This window comes from Oryzias latipes, chromosome 10 (assembly GCF_002234675.1).
Source record: "Oryzias latipes chromosome 10, ASM223467v1".
NCBI classification, from domain to species: domain Eukaryota; kingdom Metazoa; phylum Chordata; class Actinopteri; order Beloniformes; family Adrianichthyidae; genus Oryzias; species Oryzias latipes.
This window is the reverse complement of record NC_019868.2, coordinates 28968433-28988546: the sequence shown is the minus strand read 5'-3', so window position 1 is coordinate 28988546 and position 20114 is coordinate 28968433. Positions and strand designations below refer to the sequence as shown.

Sequence of the window (20114 nt, the reverse complement as noted above, 5' to 3'; positions counted from 1 at the left end):
GCGCATCCAGCCAATCGCGAAGCTCCCTCTATTCCAAGGGAGCCAACCACCGCGCGGCGGTGGCAGAGGGTGCGATGGTTATACCGACAGGCGTATCCCGGCAGATTCTCTACACAGATGTGCACCAGCGGCTGTCCACCGCGTGGAGGCGACAAATGCGTTCAGAATCAGTGATTTTAGGTCGCCGTGAATTTTTCATCCAGAATTATCCACCGTCATCAATCAAAGGGGTTCGAATGCGAGAGTGCTTTAGCTTTAAAATAAGCAGGTGGGTAAATGTAACGCCATTGAGACTGAAATGACTGCAGACAGTCAGAGCAGACTGGAAAAATGTCTGCTCCTGTAGTGCACTAAAGAAAAACGTGTAGTGCACTAAAGAAAAAGAAAAGTTCATCTTTTTAGTCATCTTTTAAAAAGACAAACTAAACACATAGAGCTACTGATCCCATGACTAAACTGCTGCAGATGTTTGAGCCTCAAACCACAATATGGCTGTCATGATGTCAGCACAGAGACATCAGCTTAAAAAAAAAAAAGAGCTGATATTAAATTACAGATGTCTTCCGTTGTTTCCTCTGTCAGAGTCAGGGGGAGTTTTTCCTGCTGGGGCACGCTGGGTTCACGCCGCTGTGCATTCTTGCTGCTGAGGGCTGGATGAGCAGGTACAGATGGTAACTGGGTGCTGCGTCTCTCCCTCTGCCGTCTCCCAGGGGACCACGAGCAGCTGTGAGCGGTCGCTGCCGGATGCCGTTTGCTCTGAGAGGACTGCATGTTCGGCACAGGTTTGCTGCAGCCCTAAAAGGTTACTTTTCCCACTGTTTGGAAGACGTTTTAAACATTTATACTCTTCAAATGATGGGGGAAAAACACACATGGGGTTTATTTGTGAAAACGAATAAAACCTGGAGTGTTGGGTCTTGAATGGGGGAAGGAATGCCGGAGCTCCTAACATTGAAGGTTAGACTGGTTGAGATGTTGCACAGCTCCTACAGACAGCAAACAGAATCAGGCAGCACTCAGACGCAGATGATGGATGTGGTGGCTTTGGCTTAAATGCTGAACCGTCTGCAGATAATTGAAGCTGGTGGTAAATTTAAAAAAAGAGGCTGGGAAATGTGCAAACAACGGTTTCAGTTTAACAGATAAGATGGAGGCTGACAGACACGATGTTCAGTTAACTGGATGTTCTTTCGTCTGAGTTTTAAATGGGTCACGATCCATCATGTGTGTTGAGTTCTGTCAGGAAACGAGATCCCGGGGGAAATCCTGAGACGCTTAGCAGCAGCTGCTGCAGGTAAACATGGAGACATTGGTTCCTGAAGGAAGGTTCTGCAGACCGACGGACGGAGCTGCTGCTGCTGCTGGATGAAGTCTGGAAATGTTATAGTTCCTCCTATAGCTGTCTGCAGACATTCAGGGCCTGATGTGGTCGGAGGTGGAACATATGCTCTAGAACCAGCGGTTCCTTTGGCAGGGTTCTTTGGAAAAAGAAAATAAGCAGAGTTGGCTGCTGAAGCAGAGCAGCTGGAGGTTTGATCGCTATAACATCAGATCACCTTCTGCTAAAAGTCGTGTCGCACAGCCGCTACGGACATTTAGTGCATAATGCATGGATGAAAATTGGTGAATATATGTGGAAAAAGTAGGAAAAGTTGTGATCTTTACGTGAAATTTGACATTTATCACGAATGAACCACGGTAAAACCACGGAGGAAGTTCGAATAAACCACTGAAAGACCACGAACATGAACCGTGCGTGATTATTGCTCTGTTTATGTGCATAACATTAGTGATTCGTGCATGAATTACATAGTTTTAATGGGAAATGTGTGCCGTATGTGCAAAATATAAGTTATACATCGGTGGATCATGTGTGAAAAGTCCATTAGACAGACGTTGAACAGTCATGGAAAGACAGAAATTTGCCTATGCATCTCACCAAAATCACGCGCAATTGCGTATGATTGTCGTAATAATTGCGTATAAACTACATAAAATACTCGTAAACTGCGTAATTGTCAACCGACCCAAAATTGTGTACAGCTCAAAACTGATTTCACGCAAAGAACCGTCGGCCGTAATCCTCGACGGACGTCTGCGCACACCGACGAACGCAAAAAACGCGAATGAATGACATTTATCACACATGGATCACGAAAGGCCGACATTTCATTCGTGGGAAATGCACAAAATGTGCATAGCGGCTGTTTGACTTTAAAGAGCTAGTCAAGGGGAGGAGCCTAAAGCAGGTGACCCCCTCCCCCATCCAGAGTGTTGCTCTAACAATTATCATAAACAGACAGGAGGGACTTTTGTCCATCCCCATTCCTTTCTGATGCTCCTCTCTTCTGTTTTTCTCAAACATTACTTCAAATTTTTTCCTTTTGTTTTTAATGTTTCATTTATTGGGGGGGGGGGTCCTGGGACACTAAAACTCGCCACTGATCCTCCTTCAAGTCAAACAGCATTTCATGAGTCTGCTGGACTCCTGATGATATATTTGTCCTTTTCTATTGTTCACTTGGGGAACGTTCACTTTATACCAGGCAATAAACGTCTTTTCATGAGTGTATTGGAGTGAAATAATCCAGTCTAATGGGATTTGTCTGATTGTTTTTAGTGCCTGGAGGAGCTGCAGCCCACACCTCTATTCTTCCTCAGCTCATAGAGGTTTAGTCCACACGTGTAAGAATATTTACGTGTCTAAAGGTGCTTTTGTCTGGAGAGAAACTGGATTTGAACTTGTAAACGCGGATTCCTTAGAATCAGTGATCTGGGTTGAACACAAACTGCTGCTTCTTCAGAATAGTGAAAGGATCATTTGAATCAGTTGGTTTGACTTTATAAAATCAAAGTAGCTTTGTTGAAATGACGATGAAGAAAATCATGAAATTGGAGAAAAACCCTTTGCGGAAGTTTAGGAGAAGATAATTCTACCTCAAACTATCAGAAAAATGTTTTAAAAATATCAAATAAAAAATGCTTCACCTGAATTCTATTAACGAAAACAGCCTCCAAAGAAAAGTAGATTCGCAGTAGATTTGACAAATGCAGGCATGAATGTATGCAGAGATCTCCACATCATTTCATAGACTTTTATTCAGAAAACACTTGGTGGTGCGCTCAGTCAGTAGAAACACGGGAGAAAAACTCCGCCTGCGAGGTTTTCCCTCAGTCCAACAGTCTGATGGCCAAACACACATGACAGAAACAAGAATCCAACACAGAGAGTGCAAACAGACCCAACCCTTTGTTCTTGTAGGAAGCAAGCGAAGGAAGTATTTATTTAGAAACTTTATTTTTCACTTTACAGTTTCATCTCCCCAATGCGATGCGTTCAAAGGCCCTGAACGAAACGCAGCATCAACAACAGAGAAGATGGTCAGCGACTCAAATTTACATCCGAGGTTTTCTTTACTGGGTCTTTAGTTCAACTGCTCATGATGGTTAGTACAGACTGTGCAGATTTCTCTTTTAGTGGTATAGGAAGCAAATATCATTATTAAAGAAAAATACAAAGAAAAGGATTTGCAATTAGCACCTTTAGCTGTTATCTTTTAACTTAGGGATCAGCACCATTTCTGGTTAGTAGCAACTAGTTGGTCCTCAAACTGCCGCTGGTCAGAGGAGTTTAGATGACGAGATCTTTGTCCACGTCCTCTGCAAACACAAACGCACAAAATCACCTTTAGAGGCTGGAAAAGGGAGATATTAGTGACAGAAAAAAAACAAATAAACCTTTTTTTTCTTCTCACATTCAACTTCCTTTAGAGATGAATAACCCTTAAACAAGAAAGAGGTCGCCGGTGACACAACAACACGCGTTTTTTGACGAAACCTGACTCTTTGACCGTTCAAAGAGCCAGTCGACATTTCTTGTGTTAAATGGTTAATCACAAAATCGTTTTTACATTTAATTTAGCATTGTCAGCTTTTTTAGCATTGTTATCTTTGTTAGCGTTGTTAGCTTTGTTAGCATAATTAGCTTTGCTATCTTTGTTACCATGATTAGCTTTTCTATCTTTGTTAGCATTGTTAGCTTTGTTAGTGTTTTTAGCTTTGTTAGCATAATTGGCTTTACCATCTTTGTTAGCATTGTTATCTTTATTAGCGTTTTTGGCTTTGTTAGCATAATTAGCTTTACTATCTTTGTTAGCATTCGGCTAATCAAGCCTTTTTTTTTTTTTTTTTTACAAATGTTTAAGGTCCTTTGACTTTTTGCAGGAACAAGTTTGAACAATAAAAAAGGACAGTGGTCTGATATTTTTTTTTTTGCATTGAGCTATTTTCTAGAATTGATGTGTTTTCAAGTTATTTTTCCTTTTCACTTCAGCTGTCGGCTTTGGATTTACATGGGATGCTCTTCCTGATCCTGATCCCTTATATTGACGTGTTCTCCCTACCATGACAAAGGTGGATAAAGGTGGAAAGATTTCATGTAACCCATGGACACCAGTGAAGATCACAAATTATTGAAGAAAAAAGGTTCAGCGTGTCTAGTGGGTCTAGATGACCCAACTCCCAATGTTAAAGTGCCTAGGAAAGCACAAGGGTTAAGCTAGCTAACAGAACTTCAAATAAAGCCTGTAATTTATCATTAGTCAGTTGCACTAAAACTTCAGGTCCTAAAAACCCTAAATCCTAAAAATGTTTAGTAAAATTGCCGTAAACTTGTGACCCAGATTTCATAAGTTTGGACCAAAAAACCCCAAAACAAACCACCATTCTTGTTCTTTGAAACCGACACTCACGCTCTTTGATGCCAAAGCAGGCGGCCCACTCCTCCAGGGCGATGTACTTGTCTTTGTCAGCATCGCACTCCTCGAAGAAACGGGTGGTGCAATGCTCCATGGGAATGAGGGGGGCGCGCAGCGGGGCGAGCTCCGAGTGTGTCAGGTATCTGAGTGTCCACAAACAGAAGGACAATCAGCAACAACAGCGCAAGCAAACCTTTGTCGAGAGAAGAAAAGCCTTCCCTGCAGCCTGTTTACGGGTCAGGTATGGGTGTGGGTGGAGCTAGCCTAAGAAGGGTTTCCAGGTACGGACCCGTCAGCGGGGTGCTGGTCCAGCTGGCCAAACTGCCAGTGGACAGGGAAGATGTACATGTTGTAGTTCTTCTGGAAATCCCGAGCCAACAGGTCCAAAGAGTGGTCGCCCGCCTCCAGGCGCTTCTCATTCTCGTAGATCTTCTTTACCTGAAACATTAGCGTTAGCGTTAGCGTGTGCCTGAGGAAAACTTGCATCTAGGCGAAAGAACGAGTAAAGACGCTCAAAATGTAGGTACAGAGGAAGTTCAGGAGGAAGACGTGGGCCTCACCCTGAGCTTCTGCTTCTCGGTGAGCAGGTTGTTGTCCTCGTCGCGCGCGTACAGAGTCACCAGGACGTTCTTCAGCCAGTCCCTCATGCGCAGCGGGAACTCCGTCAGCTCGTTGTCCAGGCAGGGCTCGATGACTGCGGAAGAAAGAAAAACTCTCAGTGTTTGCTTCGGAGCAGGAACTTCACCTCCAGGTCGCTGGAGATGCTTCCTGTTCAGCAGGTATTCAGGAGGTAAAACTTCAGCACGTTTATTGAAGAGCAAACTCTGATTTTCCCAACTTCTTTCTGCTTCAAATTCTGTCCAAAGAGTTTTCACCAATTCACTCGTCAACAGGAAGTAACCTGAGGTCCTGACGAGTCTCTCCACCTGGATTTACGAGAATCCTGTTTCTTACAAATCAAACATTTACCAGTTGCTGTTTCATTCCATTTAGTAATTTACAAAAGTGGTCCAAACCTGCCCAACGCCCCCATAAACAAAATCCCCCCTACAGCCTAACAAATGTTCCCAAAGTTCCTCCTCAGCTCACAAACTGATGGGCGATGTTCCACCTCCAGTTTTTCAGATAGAGAACAAGTTTCATGGTTCCATCACAAGTTCTTGAGGTCCTGAAGCTGCACGGCAGCCCCACACCATCACACCTCCACCTCCGTGTATGGCTCTGAAAGTTTGAGTCCAGAAAGTTTTCTCTAGTGTCTGACCAGATCTGTAGTTCAGAGGTTTAGCGGATCATCCAGATGTTCCTTAAAAGTTTCTTTCTCCTTAAACTCTCCATGTTTGTCCTTTCTGACTGTTGGATCATGACCTCTGACCTGAACTGAGTCTAGTGACCTTCTTTCTAGCTTCTTCTGCATCTGGATGAGTCCTCCTTAAGTCCTAGGACTCTTACTTGGTCTCTAAAGTCTCTTTAAAACTTGAATTTTGTTCTGGATTGTCTTTCCAAGACAAGAATTTTGTTCTAGATCAGAAAATATTGGAGATTGGAGTAGAGTGTGCAGGTTCTGAATCTGTCGTGTACGACACGTCAGGCAGGGTTTTTGATGGACTTTTGTGTGCATGAATAACTGTACTGAACAAACACCATGACCTCCATGAGAGCCTGTGAGCCTGGACTCCCCTTGCACCACCAGCTTAGCCTGCAAGCCTGGGCGGGTCTACTCAAACGCTGCAGCTGACGTGATCCGACATGAAGGCCCCCCCACCCCCACCCCCCAGCCACAGCAGAGAGCCCACGCTCCAGAAAAGGGAAGATCGTTATTTCAGCAGCTCACGTTTGCAGGAGCCGATGTAGTCGAGGTGCAGCTTGTGGCCCTTCTTGGTTCCCTCCAGGGCGCACTTGGTGGCGAAGAAGTGGCAGGATGAGTCATAGGTCTTGTTGTCGTTGCCGCAGATCTGAAAAGAGGAAAAAAAAAACTCATCTGGAGGCTACATCTGTGCTGAATTTAACTGCAGGTTTAACACTCAAACATATTTCTTCTCCATGTAAAACTGATTTTTACTTGACTTTAATTTGAAAAACCAGTTTTGTCCTAAAATATTGTAGCGACCTGGGGGTTAGCCCCCAGGTCGCTACAATATTCAGCCCCTAAGACTCATGGGAAGTGGGGAATCTTGGTGTGAAAACCATGAGTGAGAGGGCTGGGAACACAACTGACGTACATGCTGTTTGTGGTGTGTTCAATTAAATGGGTGTTGATGCTGGAAAGTAGATTTAGCTTCTCTGTCTATTTCTTCCTCCCTTAGACTGTCCGGGGTCGTGTGGTGTATGGGGCACGGGCGGCTCTCCAATGAAGGAGCTTTATTAGCAGCACAGCTATAGTGACGTATCGGCTGGGTCGCTACAATATATATGATGTGAAAACTGATAAAAGCGTCAAGTAACCTTTTTTTCTGTTCATTTGAAGCAGAACTTTTGATTTCTGCCACGAGAGCTCGTTTGTGGACGTGAACGCCGTCTGGACTCACGTGCTCAAACTCCCCCTCGGCGGCGGGGCAGCTGGAGGGGTCCTGGCACACGCACATGGGGGTGTTGGTGTCATCCACCTCACACACTTTGCCCTTCTTGCAGCGGTGGTTCAGGCAGGGATCTGCAGGAAATCACGGCGGGAAGCAGGAATCTGAGCTCACACCAAACTGACATCTCAACGTTTGTCCCCTTCAGGACCAAAAGCATCCTCCGTTTTTGAGACGGACGCTGCGAAATCCGGTCGAAAGCTCTTCTGAGCTGTTTCTGCTGCACATGTGGAGCGTTTTCAGCTCCGGCCGGACCCGGCCGAGCCGCCTCCTGACGCTGGTGGAACATGTAATCACAGCTGTCTGCTCCCAGCCTGTCATTACGCCGGTTTACCCGACCGAACCCACGAGCTCCACGCAGCTGCAGAAGCCACTGCAGCTTTTTAAACACAAATCCTCTTTCATGGAAACAAAAACCAATCAACACACCTCTCAGAGGAACGCGCTCTTATTTTGAAGGCCGCAGTGATGGATGTTGAGGTTAAAGAAGAATTAGTAAACGGTGTTGGTGGTGAACCTAAACAACTGCAGCATTTGTGTACTTACTCTCAGCGGCATCCTCCACAACCTCAATGGCTTCGTCAAACTCCCCGACCTCCACCTGCACGGGGTTGGCCCCCACCTCAACCTCCTGAAGAGCAGGAGACAACATCAGGCTTTTGCAGGAAAACACTCCAGCTTTTGTTTTTAAGTCTATTTCTAATCAGCGTCCACTTTAACCAAACCACTAATCTGTCTCTGCTTCCCTGTAAAAGTTAAAAGAAGTCTGTCGCTGAGGCCAAAGGCAAACCAGGAAACCACCACATCCAACAATAACAAGCAGCTGCGTCCACACCAGGCCAAAAAAAGGCTAAAATTACCAGCTGTGGGATCCGAGGTCCCGCTGGACCTCTGGAGAAAAAATCATTCCCTGTTCTCATGAAAGCTCCGGCTTCACTTGAGGCTTTTTTTAAGGGCTGCAATGATCTCAGAAGATTCTGGAATTCATGGTTTCCTGTCTTCAGAGAAGAATGCAGGAGAAGCTCAGAGCTGCTGGTGTTTCAGCATCAACGGCGTTTACTTTACGAAACACCAGTTTCATCTTTCAAACAGGGTTTAAATCTGTAAAAATCCTGCTCTGGTGCTGATCAGTGCAAAGGTTACGTCTCAGTTTTGCACTTTTACCACCGTGTTTCATTGCAGTTTGCATTAAGCTTCAGATTTTTGTAAAACAAAAAACATTTTTATTATATTTGTTATAATAAAGTTGTGACACATCATTTCAAACTAGTTTCCACGTCTAAAGGTGTTCCTGTTTCTGAAGCTAGCTCCACCTAAAGTGCTGCTTCTTCACGCTTCACTTCCAGCCAAACCTGAACTGAACTGGAAGCAGTTTGCTGCATTTTGACACATCTTTACTGAATATTTCTAAGGAGCTCTTTTTCGGGGGGATAAAGATGGTGAGGTCTGTGATGGACGTACAGCGAAGAGGAAGGGGGAGGCGCTCACACATTTCTGTTTGAAACAAACGTGACAGCGTTGGTGTTACACAAGCGTGCCCGTTTTGCAACTACAATTACAAAACAGATATATCCTGACGAGGATCTAGCTTTGGTTTGGATTGAACAACAAGGTTCTAGTGGAGCTTCGACGTCTGGAAGGAGAATCGAGACGTTGGACTCTTGGACTGACCTCAGCTGGTTCCTCTGTGACCAGCTCTTCCAGCGCTGGCTCCTCTTCAGCCTGCAGCAAACACAGATGTTAAACCACACGTGACGAGCACAGAAGCTCGCCATCTGAAGGAGGAAACCTGATTTTAGTTCTTCACACAGTCGAGACAGCAGACAGAGCAAATCCAGCAGACACAGAGGACAGAGCAGATGCAGCGAATACAGAAGACAGAGCAGATGCAGCAGACAGAGCAGACGCAGGAGACAGAGCAGATGCAGCAGACACAGCAAATACAGCAGACAGAGCAGACGCAGCAGACAGAGCAGACGCAGCAGACAGAGCAGATGCAGCAGACAGAGCAGACACAGCAAATACAGCAGACAGAGCAGAGGCAGCAGATGCAGCAGACAGAGCAGATGCAGCAGACAGAGCAGATGCAGCAGACAGAGCAGACGCAGCTACACCCAAGGCAGCAGTTTGGTTTACATAGAATGAACCCTTCCCATGTGGCAAAACCACATAGAAAAATACACAGGAAATCCATGTGGGTGAGAACTTATAATTATCTTCAGAAAGCGTCACACTGGACAGCCCCCCCCCCCCCCCCCACACACACACACAAACTGGTTAACTTACAGGAGCAGCCATGGCGTGGCCAGCCAGGCACAGGAGGAAGACGATCCACACCCTCATCTTCAAAGTCTGTTCAGCGAGACACAATTTTTTAAATATTTGCTTTTGTGATTTTCCAGGAAACAAACATTAGTCTTTAGCAGCTGCTAAAAACGGTTGTGTATGCGATGTGGACATTTTCACATAAACGCAGATACTTTTACTACAACCAGAAAGCAGAAGACATTTCCAAACGACCTAAAACTGTACAAGGAAGCTGTCCATTTCACACAGAGGAAAATCCTCATCATCTTCCGCTTTGTGCGTCTAGAGTTGAGTTTGGAAAAAAGCTGCGATCCCACAGCTCCTGTTTTCAGGAGGACTTCCACACTTTTCCACCTCCTGAGGCGACTGACTTTCCCTGACGCTTTTCCCCCCACGCCTCGCCTTTGAAGACACGGCTTCCCCTCGCCGTCATGAATCAACCTTTTCCATGCAGGTCACCCAAAAAGAATGTGGTCTGCAGCTTTACGGCAGTTCGATCCCCGGCTCACGTCTCCTCAGAGGAACACAAAGGCATGACCTCCTTCGTGACTCAACGCCAGGACTCAGACGTTTGTGTTTCAGCCTCGCTCACAGCTCCGTTCTTTGCAGATCCACATTTTCTTCTGGATGACTTGGAAAGTGTCCAGCTCCTGCGGCCTGACAGCAAGACGTTTGGTTTTCCACTGCGGTGATAGACAAGAACTAAAAGTCCATGCTGGTCTCGTCGGCTCTAAGAACTGGGCTCTGGATGTCTGGTGGTTTCTTCAGATCCACTTTTGTAAACCTCAGTTGAGCTCTGATGTTCTTTGAAGACAAAAAAATGACTTTTCTTTCTCCTCTTAGCTGAATTCCTCTTGTCTTGTCACGTTTCCCTTCACCAGACTGACAGTAAATCTCTTTTTTGGCAAACTAACTGATGGATCATTTCCCAACTTCTCCCAGTCTATCTAGCTTTCACACTGCACTCGTTGGTACAGACCAAATTGCCTGGAAACAGCTGATGGTTGGGTTCTCTGGCAGGTAGTAGAGAGAATAATGAAGGTGGAAATAAACTACAGAGGCGTTGAGACGGGTGGAGCTACATGGTGGTGTGACGGTTCAGGTCCAGACCGGAACCAAATCCTGCTCTTCAGTTCTGCCTTAGGATACGTGGGATTTCAATCTAAAAATTTCGGTTTGGAGCCCCAAAGTTCCCCCCTTCACCCCGACTTTGCCTGCAGAGGGCAAGAATAATGACCCCCCCCCCCTGAAATCTCATTTCCTGTTTCTGCTGTGAGAGAAATCCCCCCCAATCCCCCATCCTGTCTGACCGCCCTTGTTTTTGGATGTGCTCTCAGAGGACATGCAGATCCCTTTTGCTTGGTCTGCCCTGCTCTCTGTACGTTATCTCACTTCACGTGAACGTCCTTTATCAGGCATCACCCCCCCCCCCACACACACACACACACACCTGTGCATGAGGGCGGATAAAAAATCTACACTGTTATGGTCTGCAGGACTCCGAATCTGATGGTTGCATCACACAGAGGGTCCAGACTGTAAAGATCCTGGCCAGACATCAGCTGCTGTGGGGGGGGGTCCAAAGCAAAGCAGAGCATAGTTTGGATTCCACGGGAAGCTGTGAAGGTCAAAACAAATCCTCCGGTCTGGGGAAGATTTTTCCTCAGCACCTTTGGAGCCCAAAACTCCCCGACGTGTTCAGACACACGACGGGAGAAAAGCTTCAGCCGAGCGTCGAGCAGCGGAGGAGGAAGAGGAGGAGGAGGAAGGGGAGGAAGAACATCTGCACCACAAAGCCTGTTACACTGACTGACGGCTCCACCGTCCGTTTTTAATCACGTTTTGTTCAGTCAAACTTCTGCTTGACCTGCATTTTTCTGATTTCTATCATTTTGTCGTTTGCTTCAATGTGAAAAAAAGAAAGTTTCAGCTCAACAGGTGAAGCTGGGAGACGTGTTCATGTTCTCACCTTCCACTACCAGAGCACAATAACAGAGCAGCAGGTACGAGACGTCGCCATGGTAACACTTTGCAGGCCGTGGCAGAAAATACTCTAAAAATTGCTTCATTAAGGGATTTTGTTTCAATTACAGTCATATGTGTTTTTGGCGGACTGCCAAGCTGGGAGTAAACCAACATTAATCACATATTTGCAAAATGCCAACAAAATCTTCATTTCCATAACAGTTATTCTTAAATTTCACTCACATTTCCTGTGAGTAAAAAAAAAAGTGGTTCAGAACCATCGACTGTAAATAAGAACTGGAGTGAGCGAGTGTGACCCCCCCCACCCCCATAGAAAATAGTTTACTTCCTGCTGCAACCAATTGGAGTCAATTCAGTCGCCATTCTCACGCGATACGGACGCCGCCAGTGAGCAGTGACTGGTCCGAGTCGGTTTCTATGGTAACCACTCTCACCAATCAGGAGTAAGCTTGACAGAAGGCCCCCCCCCCCCCCCCCCCCCTTGGACACGAACCCATGGCGACATGAAATCTGTCAAACGTTTTTAATGATGAAAGAGGGGGCCAACAGACTCTGCCTACTTTTATTGATGCGTCTGATTGGTCAGTTTATAACTTGAATAACTTGAACTACAGAAAAAATGTCGCGGACAGAAATGCGGATTGTGGCTCTTCTGACCAACAGAACGACGAACAGCTGTTTATCTCTCTGTAGAAGTCTATGGGATTCTGGTTTCTTGGAACCACTTCCTGTTTGGACCGCCGGGGGGGTGGGGGGGGGGGGGTGGAGTCACTCAGTCCAGTTCTCAGATACAGTCTGTTCTTGGTCAAATTCCTGGCACCAACCATGTTGATAATAAGAAAAATTAATAAGTCTACAAAATCCTATTCTCTATGTGTAGGGGGGGGGGGGACTGCAGTTGCCATGGAAACGTGACGCTCTTCATGTGATTTCCTCCTCCTGTGTTCACACGTACGCAGATGTAAAACTGTAAACTTTGTGGCATGAAGGTGGACAGAAGACTTTCAGTGAGAGACATTCATGTTTTTCTCCAAAATCTCATGGTGGGATTCCAGAGAAACGCCGTCCGGTTCTCCTGTCTACATGGAACCGTGTCAGAGATCAGATGCTGAGGACTGCATGTTCTGTCCTTCATGGCCAACGGAGTAGAAAGTCCAGAGGATCTCACAGATAATCCAAAGGATTTCTCAGCGAACCAAAAACTGATCTGTGCTCAAAAGAGCTCCACTTCTTTAAGAGTCTTACAAAAATGCCCGTTCAAATGTGGATCTAGATGGTGACTGAAAAGGCACCCAAAAAAAGGAGGACGAGTGGGAAAACGAGCCCGTTCCCATCATCCGCTTCCAAATGGACGGACGCGACAGCAGAACAACCTATTTTCTTTGGAAAGCCGCTCTCAAAGTCAGACTTCAGGCTCATAAAGGGCCCCTTTTCCCCCACAAACCTGTTTCTTTTGGGTTAGTTAGGTGAGCTAGAGTAAACGCGCCGTGGAGGAAAACAACCTGTGCAGCGGCCGCCTCACTCACATCTCCGCTTTTTCCAGCAGGACTCAAAGGATTGAGAGGAATCCTTTGTTCTCGCCCTCGTGACACAAACGGCGAGTCAACAGGCCCTCAGCAAACGCAGCAGAAAAACAAGACGGCGAGTCGCCGCGTCTGAGGGACGGCGTGAAGGAAATCTCTGCTGCTCGTTTAAGAAATAGGTTTTCTTCTGAAGCAACTGTTGGGGTTTGTAAACGACCTACAATGTCTTTATTTTCATCAGGAAAATTGGATTTTTTTTTCATATTTTCCCGGTCTGGGGACAAAGGCAGTTCTTCTTTGGACTAAACTGCCTCCCTGTTTGCAGTAAAAAGTGTCGCTTTGCTCTTTTGTTGTTTGGAGGCGTGGTTTCCATGCAGTCTGTCCGTCATCATCGCGTCAGATTCTCAAACCCAGAAGGTGTGAGAGTGAAGAGTTAAAAAGATCATCTGACACATTTACTGAACAATTCAGGAGAAACGTCTTTGTTTCTGAGGCCTCTGCTTGCAGCAGAACATACATGAACTCATTAATTACATCTATTGCTTTTGACGCGGATGTTTAAAGACATTTTGATTGATTTTTACATTTTAAATTGAATCTTTTGAAATCTGTCTTCTATCAAACTGCTTTCCTATTTTTTCTTTGTCCAGTGAACACTTTTATTTTCAAATTGGGAGAGATTTCAAATAATTTTCTGTCATTAACTTCACTTTCAAATCTTTGAGTAAGTCAAAAAATCTCACCAGAAAACTTTTATACTTTGATAAAAACGCAATGACAAAGTTTCAGATTTGTGTTTCTTTCTATCCAGTTTTTGCTCTCAGACACCTGACGTTCATGCCCCGCCCCCATCCACCTGAGACGTCCCGATACAAAGAGCCGTTGTCATGCAGAACTAAAGTCACCTGACCCCCCCCCCCCCACCAGCAGAAATGAGTCTCTCTGAGCTCCACCCAAAACCCCCGACTGCTTTGTCTGTTCGATCTTCTTTTACTTTGAAGTAAACGATGGAATCAGTGAGGTTTTCAAAATAAAAGCGTGATCCATGTGCTCCAATGTGGTTTGGTTGGTTTCTCTGAGCTGCAATAGAAAATGTGTCTCTAATTTGGAGTAAATGTACTTTTTGCTGTTGATTTCTGGGTTTTTGTTCTGGTGAATACAGGAATCACTGCTTTCATCTGAGCGTGTTTCAAGGTTTTATTGTCATAAACAGCTTTAGTGTGATAACATGTGATTAAAAAAAAGTTTTTTATTTTCATGAAACATCAAAGATTTATAGACATTTTTGGGTTTATATGAAGTTTCTTCTGATGGGGAATCACTAAATGAGAATCTGAAGAACAAAGTGGATCCAAAACATGGTTTGTGTGGAAGCCTGGAGGGGCCATGCCAGTGATTTCTAAGCTTCATGAACAGCAGAAGCTCCTTTTTATGCTAAAAGTTTATTCATGGTTGGAGAATTCTGCTTTTGAATGTAATTTTTTTCAGCTGACGTGTTCTGAAAGGTTCTGGGCTTTTCTGTGAAAACGTGGAGACAGAAAAAGTTTAGGACTATGAACCGACGGCTAATTTCAGCTCAATTACCCCAAATGTTCCCACCCCCAGGTGAAGATGTTCTTACATTTGACCTTCAGCCAGAAACCGAGCAAAACCGCAAAACTCTCAGCTTGCGAGACTCCTGGTATAAGAGAATCTGCTTCCACCTGTGCTTTTCTTTGTCTCGTTGTTTTTCCTTGTTTTTTCCAGGTCTCCCCTCCTCCTCTTCATCATCTTCTTCCTGTCCTTCCTCGCACTAAACTGCAGACTCTCCCTCCACGTCGAGGCCAGACAGCAGCACAATCCCTCCTTCTTGTCAGGAGATCAGCACTCGTCTGGGGGTTGCCAAACTGGCCCAGAGTCCCACCACCTCCTCCTCCTCTTCCTCCCCAGTTCTCTAGTCTGTCCATGAAAAGTCCTCTACAGGTGTGACCGACGTGGAAACCAGAGCAAACGTTCCCGGAGGATCCGAACTGGAACGTGGAGGAAGAGCAGAAGCCGGAGCAGCATTGTGCTCTCTGAGCGGCAGGAAGTCCTGCGACCAAACAATGAGTAGAAGCTGTGGATCCAGGAAGAGCTCTTCCAGACTTTCAGGCCTTTGCAGCGGATGGAAACGTTTTGTCACGGAGCACAACCAGAAGGCCGAGCTCTGCCCAGCCGTGCACGGCCGGATGTGGAGGACAAACTCCACCCCCTCTGCTCCCCTGAAGGAGCCTTTCTGCAGGCGGTCACCGCCTGAGAAGATTAACCTTTCTGCAGGAGGCGTCTGCGCCGGCTCTCAGCAACAGCTGGTGAGTGATCGCCATGGCAACCTGCATTCCTGTACAGAGGAGTAATCAGTCGGAGTCGGGGAGGGCATGGGGGGGAGGAGGAGGGGGGTGATGGTGTAGCACAGGAGGGTATTTGTGGAGAAAAATGTTCCCATTACTCCGGCAGGCTTTGTTGAAATTAGAGCCAGTCCCCCCCCTCCCTCCCTCCCTCCGTCCCTTCTTTCATTTCTTTTTTTCTTTCAGTTTTTCAAAAGAAATGGAAAAAAAATCTGCAAGTTTGCTGAAAGTTTTTTGTTTTTTGTGAATCAAAAGTTTTATAAAAAGAAAACAAAGCGGTTGGCATCCCCCCCCCCCCCCCCTCTCTGCCGATGTGGCACACAGAGGGTCTGCGCAGACCGTCTGCCTCTGCAGACTTTGTGCCTGCAGGCAGCAGTTTCCATCCTGACCCTCTTTCTGGATTCTAGCCCCCCCGACGGTCACGTCTCCGTTTGGACAGAACAGCCTCCAAACGGGACGCAGCGGCTGGATTTCTGAGTCCGAGTGAGACCTCTTACCTTCAGCTTTGGCAGCGCAGAGAAGTCAGGCGTGTGCGGGGCCCCAGGACGATCTGACGCGCTCTGCAGTTTTACACAGAAGACATTTCCAGTGGGACGTCCCAGCCCGGCCCTCAGATGCTCCTCCCCCTTCTGCTCTGGTGGGCGGGGTTTCATCCTAAAGAGAGGACTTTCTTCTTCCTGCAGCAGAATTCAGATGTGAGGGTTTGTGAGCTGGAATCTGAGCTCCCCTGGGTTTTATTATTTTGTTTTGTTTTCTCCTTTTGTGGTGAAGCGGTCTGCGCTCCAGCTCTGATCCGGTTCATGTTTGCTTTCACACCATGTGAACCCAACCGCGTGGAATCCTCACCTGCTGTTCCAGCAGCTGCTCTTTCAGGAGCCGAACCAAGAAAAAACCAGCGGTGAGAAAAGACCAACACGACCCTGAAGGTCTGTCTCTGAAAAAAGCAAACCTTCAGTGGTCGGGACTGTTGACTGAGAGTAAGCCTGCCCCCACTTACCGTCATCCATCTGTTGACACGCTCTCCCGCTAGCGAGCAATATCAGATCCATCCATCTGTCCGGGTCTGATCCAGATTCCAGCTCAGACCAGGAAAACACAGACATTCATGGATCTGTTGGTCTGCAGGTGGATGATCAGAAAGGGGCGGAGCATGAAGACTGTGGCCCCGCCCAACTTATTTCCCACAACAAAAATAGGATTTTTTTAAACTGCATTTTATCGTCTACTCCTGATTCTCGACGATTTGCATAAAGAAATACTCAGAAATGTCATTTTAATCTAAATTTTCTTTATAAAAGTCCTTCATTATCAGTTAAAATGCCACAAGAACGCGTTAAAAACATCCAAACACACCGTTTTCATCACATCTTTAAAGATCTTCCAAACACATCGACAGACGAGGTTTTTCCAAGAGACTAAGCTGTGACTCGGTCCGATTCCGGTTTGCGGCGTTTCCGCTTGTCCTGCGCTGCAGCTCCAACAGTTCGATGGCGCCCTGAGACCCACCTTCCTCTGGGAAACGGCCCCGGACGGCGGTCTGTGTTTGTTCTGCCGCCCACATTCAAGGGGAAAACAAACAAAAACTGTGGCTGGGAAACCAGCTTTACGGTCAGAAACCTTGCTCAAGGGCACCACGGTGAAGTAATAAAGCTGCAGGAAACATTTCTGGTCTTCTATGCTTCCCAGGTTCAATCCTGCTGATCTCAGGACTCGGACCAACAAACTTTCAGCTGGAATTTTTTAATCCAGATTCTGTTGGCTAAGTTTAAATTTAGTCACATTTTCCTGTTTTGTTTAACGTTTGATCATTATTTGTTAGTGCTGCCATTTTTCTGTCTCCTCTCCACTTTCGTTCTCATCAGCCGGGATCAGGAGAACAGAACCGGGATCAGGACAACAGAACCAGGATCAGGAGAACAGAACCGGGATCAGGAGAACAGAACCGGGAACAGGAGAACAGAACCGGGCCAGAAGGTTTTTCCTGAAAACAGAAACAAAAACAACAACCAGATGCTTCCGATAAAGGTCATCGCCGCGGAGCTGGAAGAAGGCACGAGTCGCAGCCGGGGAAACGTCTTTGGACGCTGAAACATCGTTTCCACACAGTCAGGGGTCAGAGGTCAAGCTAACACGCCGGACTCTGGGCATTCCTCCACGAAGCAGCGGGCGGGAGACCAGGAAGCTTCCAGCTGTGTTTTCATGCTGTTTCAGGTTGTTTTCTCCTGCATTTGTGTGATAAAGTCGTTCCCTCTTTGTTCTGTTGTTGATGAACCTGCAGTCACTGTGGAGGACTTGACCTCATCTCCTCACAGGCCTTTGCATTTACTGCCAAATGACCAACAGAGGTCACTGAACTGACTCTCTGATGGATTCATATCAACACTGGAAGCTTCAGCTTCCATTTGTTCTTCTGCAGAACCAAAGACTTTCTGTAAAAAAAGAACTGCTCTGCTAAAATCCCAGCATCCTCACTGTGAAACACAGCGGTGGTAGCATCATGATGCCGGGCTGACTTGTTGAGTCACAAAAACCGACACCTCAACGAGGAAGAAAAGCCGTGTGAAGACGTTGAAGATAAAAGCAGAACTTCAGGACTTTGATGAGACTTTCATCGGTTCTGACATCCTGACGAGGATGTTGTGAAAATAAAAGTAAAGGTGCTTCTGCTTCTCTGTTCTCTTTCCAAACCATCATCACACTCAGATGTAGATTAGACAGACGTTTGTCTCTAAATTAAAGTTACACCTTAATTTATTGAAAACTCGAACTGGTCCACGGCCACCAAGCTGGTTCCTCTGGATCTTGGGGGTCAGACCTGAGCGTCCCGCCTCCTGTGGGAACTGATGCTTCACATCTCCATGCAGTCGTCTCTCGCTGTAGAGCGGTTCACCTGTTACAGCCTCCAGGGTTTCAGTGTAACTTTGCATGTTTTAAAAATATAATGAAGTCTTCTTTACTCTGGTTGGCTGTTGACCTCGTCAATCAAAGTCCTCCTGTACAGAATAGTTTCAGTTTGCCTCATTTACATGAATCTTTAGTCGCGGTCAGATCTTCATTCTGTAATCCTGGACTTATTTTCCTATAAAAGTTTGAGAGAGAAAAGTGTAGAAAGTGTGCAGTGAGGAGTTTTACTGCCTTAAAATGATTTTTGAAGAAACGAAGGGAACAGCGTGCACTGCAAAGACACGCCCCCTAGAAATACCTGAAAAAAAGTATTTGAGGCAGAAGAAAATCTGCCAATAGCGTAAAAACTTTTCTTATGAAGAATCCTTCACCGATAAGAACCCAGACCCAAAGTGGTGTGGGCTGTACCACACGACTCTGATGTCATCACGGGTTCTTATGGGCTGAGAAAAAAAAAACCTTCTGACGTTTTCTTAGATTATTTTGCTTTTGTAAAACTTTCTCGTTAAGAATATTTTTCAGTATTTCTTGAAGCAAAAGTCTTTTTTTAATGTCTTAGGATTCTGTTTTGGGAGTAAATTGTTGTTTAAGGATGAGTTCTGGGTTCTGAGAAGCCCGAAACGCTCTTCACGTTTGCGTCTGAACTCTGGCTCTCCTTCGTCACCGGGTCAGTCATGAACTGGGCCGACCCAAAACCCACCAAAACACTTTAGTGCTTTCTAAGAAGAAAGAAACGACTACAATCATCTGTGATTTTCTTTTTCTGGCCTCTTTACAGCCCGGCGTTGGGGGGTGGGGGTAGGGGTGGGGGTGGGGGGGGGGTTGCTGAGGGGTGTGGTCAGCCTTCCCGTCTGGGAACAATTACAGGTACGCTCCTCGGATCTGAGCGTGCTCCGTCCTGCAGAGCTCAGGGTTTCTGGCGAGACGTCTGCCACGTTTACAGTGAGAAAAGCAGTTAAAGTACAAATGATGTGGGAGGAGGGAAGAGGACCGCCCCCCGCTTCCTCCTGCTCTTCTCTCCCTCACATGTTGAACTCACAGATGGAATGGAAAACGCCACGTAGCATCGCTGCCCCCTTTCCTAACCCCCCTTTATCCAGCTGCTTTGCTCCGGGTCTGCAGTGTGGGAACGGGCCGCAGGAAAAAAAAAACTCCCACCAAAACAAACAAAAAACACGACCTGAACCCAGAGCCGGGGGGCCGGAGGAATGCTCCCGGGTCTGTAGGTGAACAGCAGGTGTTTGAGCGTCCTGCAGGCCCGAGGAAAGGACTGAAGCTCCTCTGAGGGGTCGACGTTCCCGTAAACCTGCCAGCGTTTCCTGGAACCGCAGAGCGGAAACTCACCAAAAACACACAAAACCAGGAACACTGCGTCCCCGTGTGAAACCCGCAGCGGCCAACAGGCCGGAGCAGATTCTGCACACACCGGAGACCAGAGGAACATCTGGACACACAGGAGGAAAACATCTGGACTCTAACCAACACTTCCACAGTCAGGCATGGTGGGGGGAGTGTCATGACCTGGGACCACTGAGAGTTCTGTTCTCTACCAGAATGAACTATTGTTGCTCGAGGACACTACAGTGCAGAAGCAGCAGGGTGCAGTTGATCCACCCCCCCTCTCTCCCCCAGACACTGTTGATGTCGTTGCTGCGACACAAACTAGAGGCTGTTGGCTTTAATTCATGTTTAGCTTTCAGT

At 46.5% G+C, this 20114-nt stretch overlaps 1 protein-coding gene and 2 long non-coding RNA genes across 4 annotated transcripts; 2 read left to right on the top strand and 1 right to left on the bottom strand.

The window, feature by feature from the left end:
- The first annotated feature begins 22 nt into the window (after positions 1-22).
- LOC110015800 lies at positions 23-3523 on the top strand. Its single transcript, XR_002291069.2, has 2 exons — positions 23-268; positions 583-3523. It is a non-coding gene; the product is annotated as an uncharacterized LOC110015800 (long non-coding RNA).
- Positions 3247-16177, bottom strand: sparc (secreted protein acidic and cysteine rich). 2 transcript variants are annotated; one of them, NM_001104877.1, is given in 10 exon segments: positions 3247-3660; positions 4752-4900; positions 5047-5195; positions 5318-5451; positions 6589-6709; positions 7283-7404; positions 7877-7961; positions 9002-9052; positions 9617-9682; positions 16007-16046. In NM_001104877.1, coding segments are annotated over 9 exon segments (897 nt in total). In that variant the 5' UTR covers positions 9674-9682; positions 16007-16046; the 3' UTR covers positions 3247-3631.
- LOC110015799 lies at positions 12471-18175 on the top strand. The gene is made up of 2 exons (XR_002874036.1): positions 12471-15473; positions 17372-18175. It is a non-coding gene; the product is annotated as an uncharacterized LOC110015799 (long non-coding RNA).
- The last annotated feature ends 1939 nt before the right edge of the window (positions 18176-20114 follow it).

Coding starts and splice junctions, on each gene's coding strand:
- sparc (XM_011480445.2), bottom strand. CDS start 16,162: ATGAAACCCCGCCCACCAGAGCAGAAGGGGGAGGAGCATCTGAGGGCC. Junction 9,683..16,006: donor CTGCGCTGCCAAAGCTGAAG/GTAAGAGGTCTC, acceptor CTCGCTGAACAG/ACTTTGAAGATGAGGGTGTG. Junction 4,901..5,046: donor GACCAGCACCCCGCTGACGG/GTCCGTACCTGG, acceptor GTGGACACTCAG/ATACCTGACACACTCGGAGC.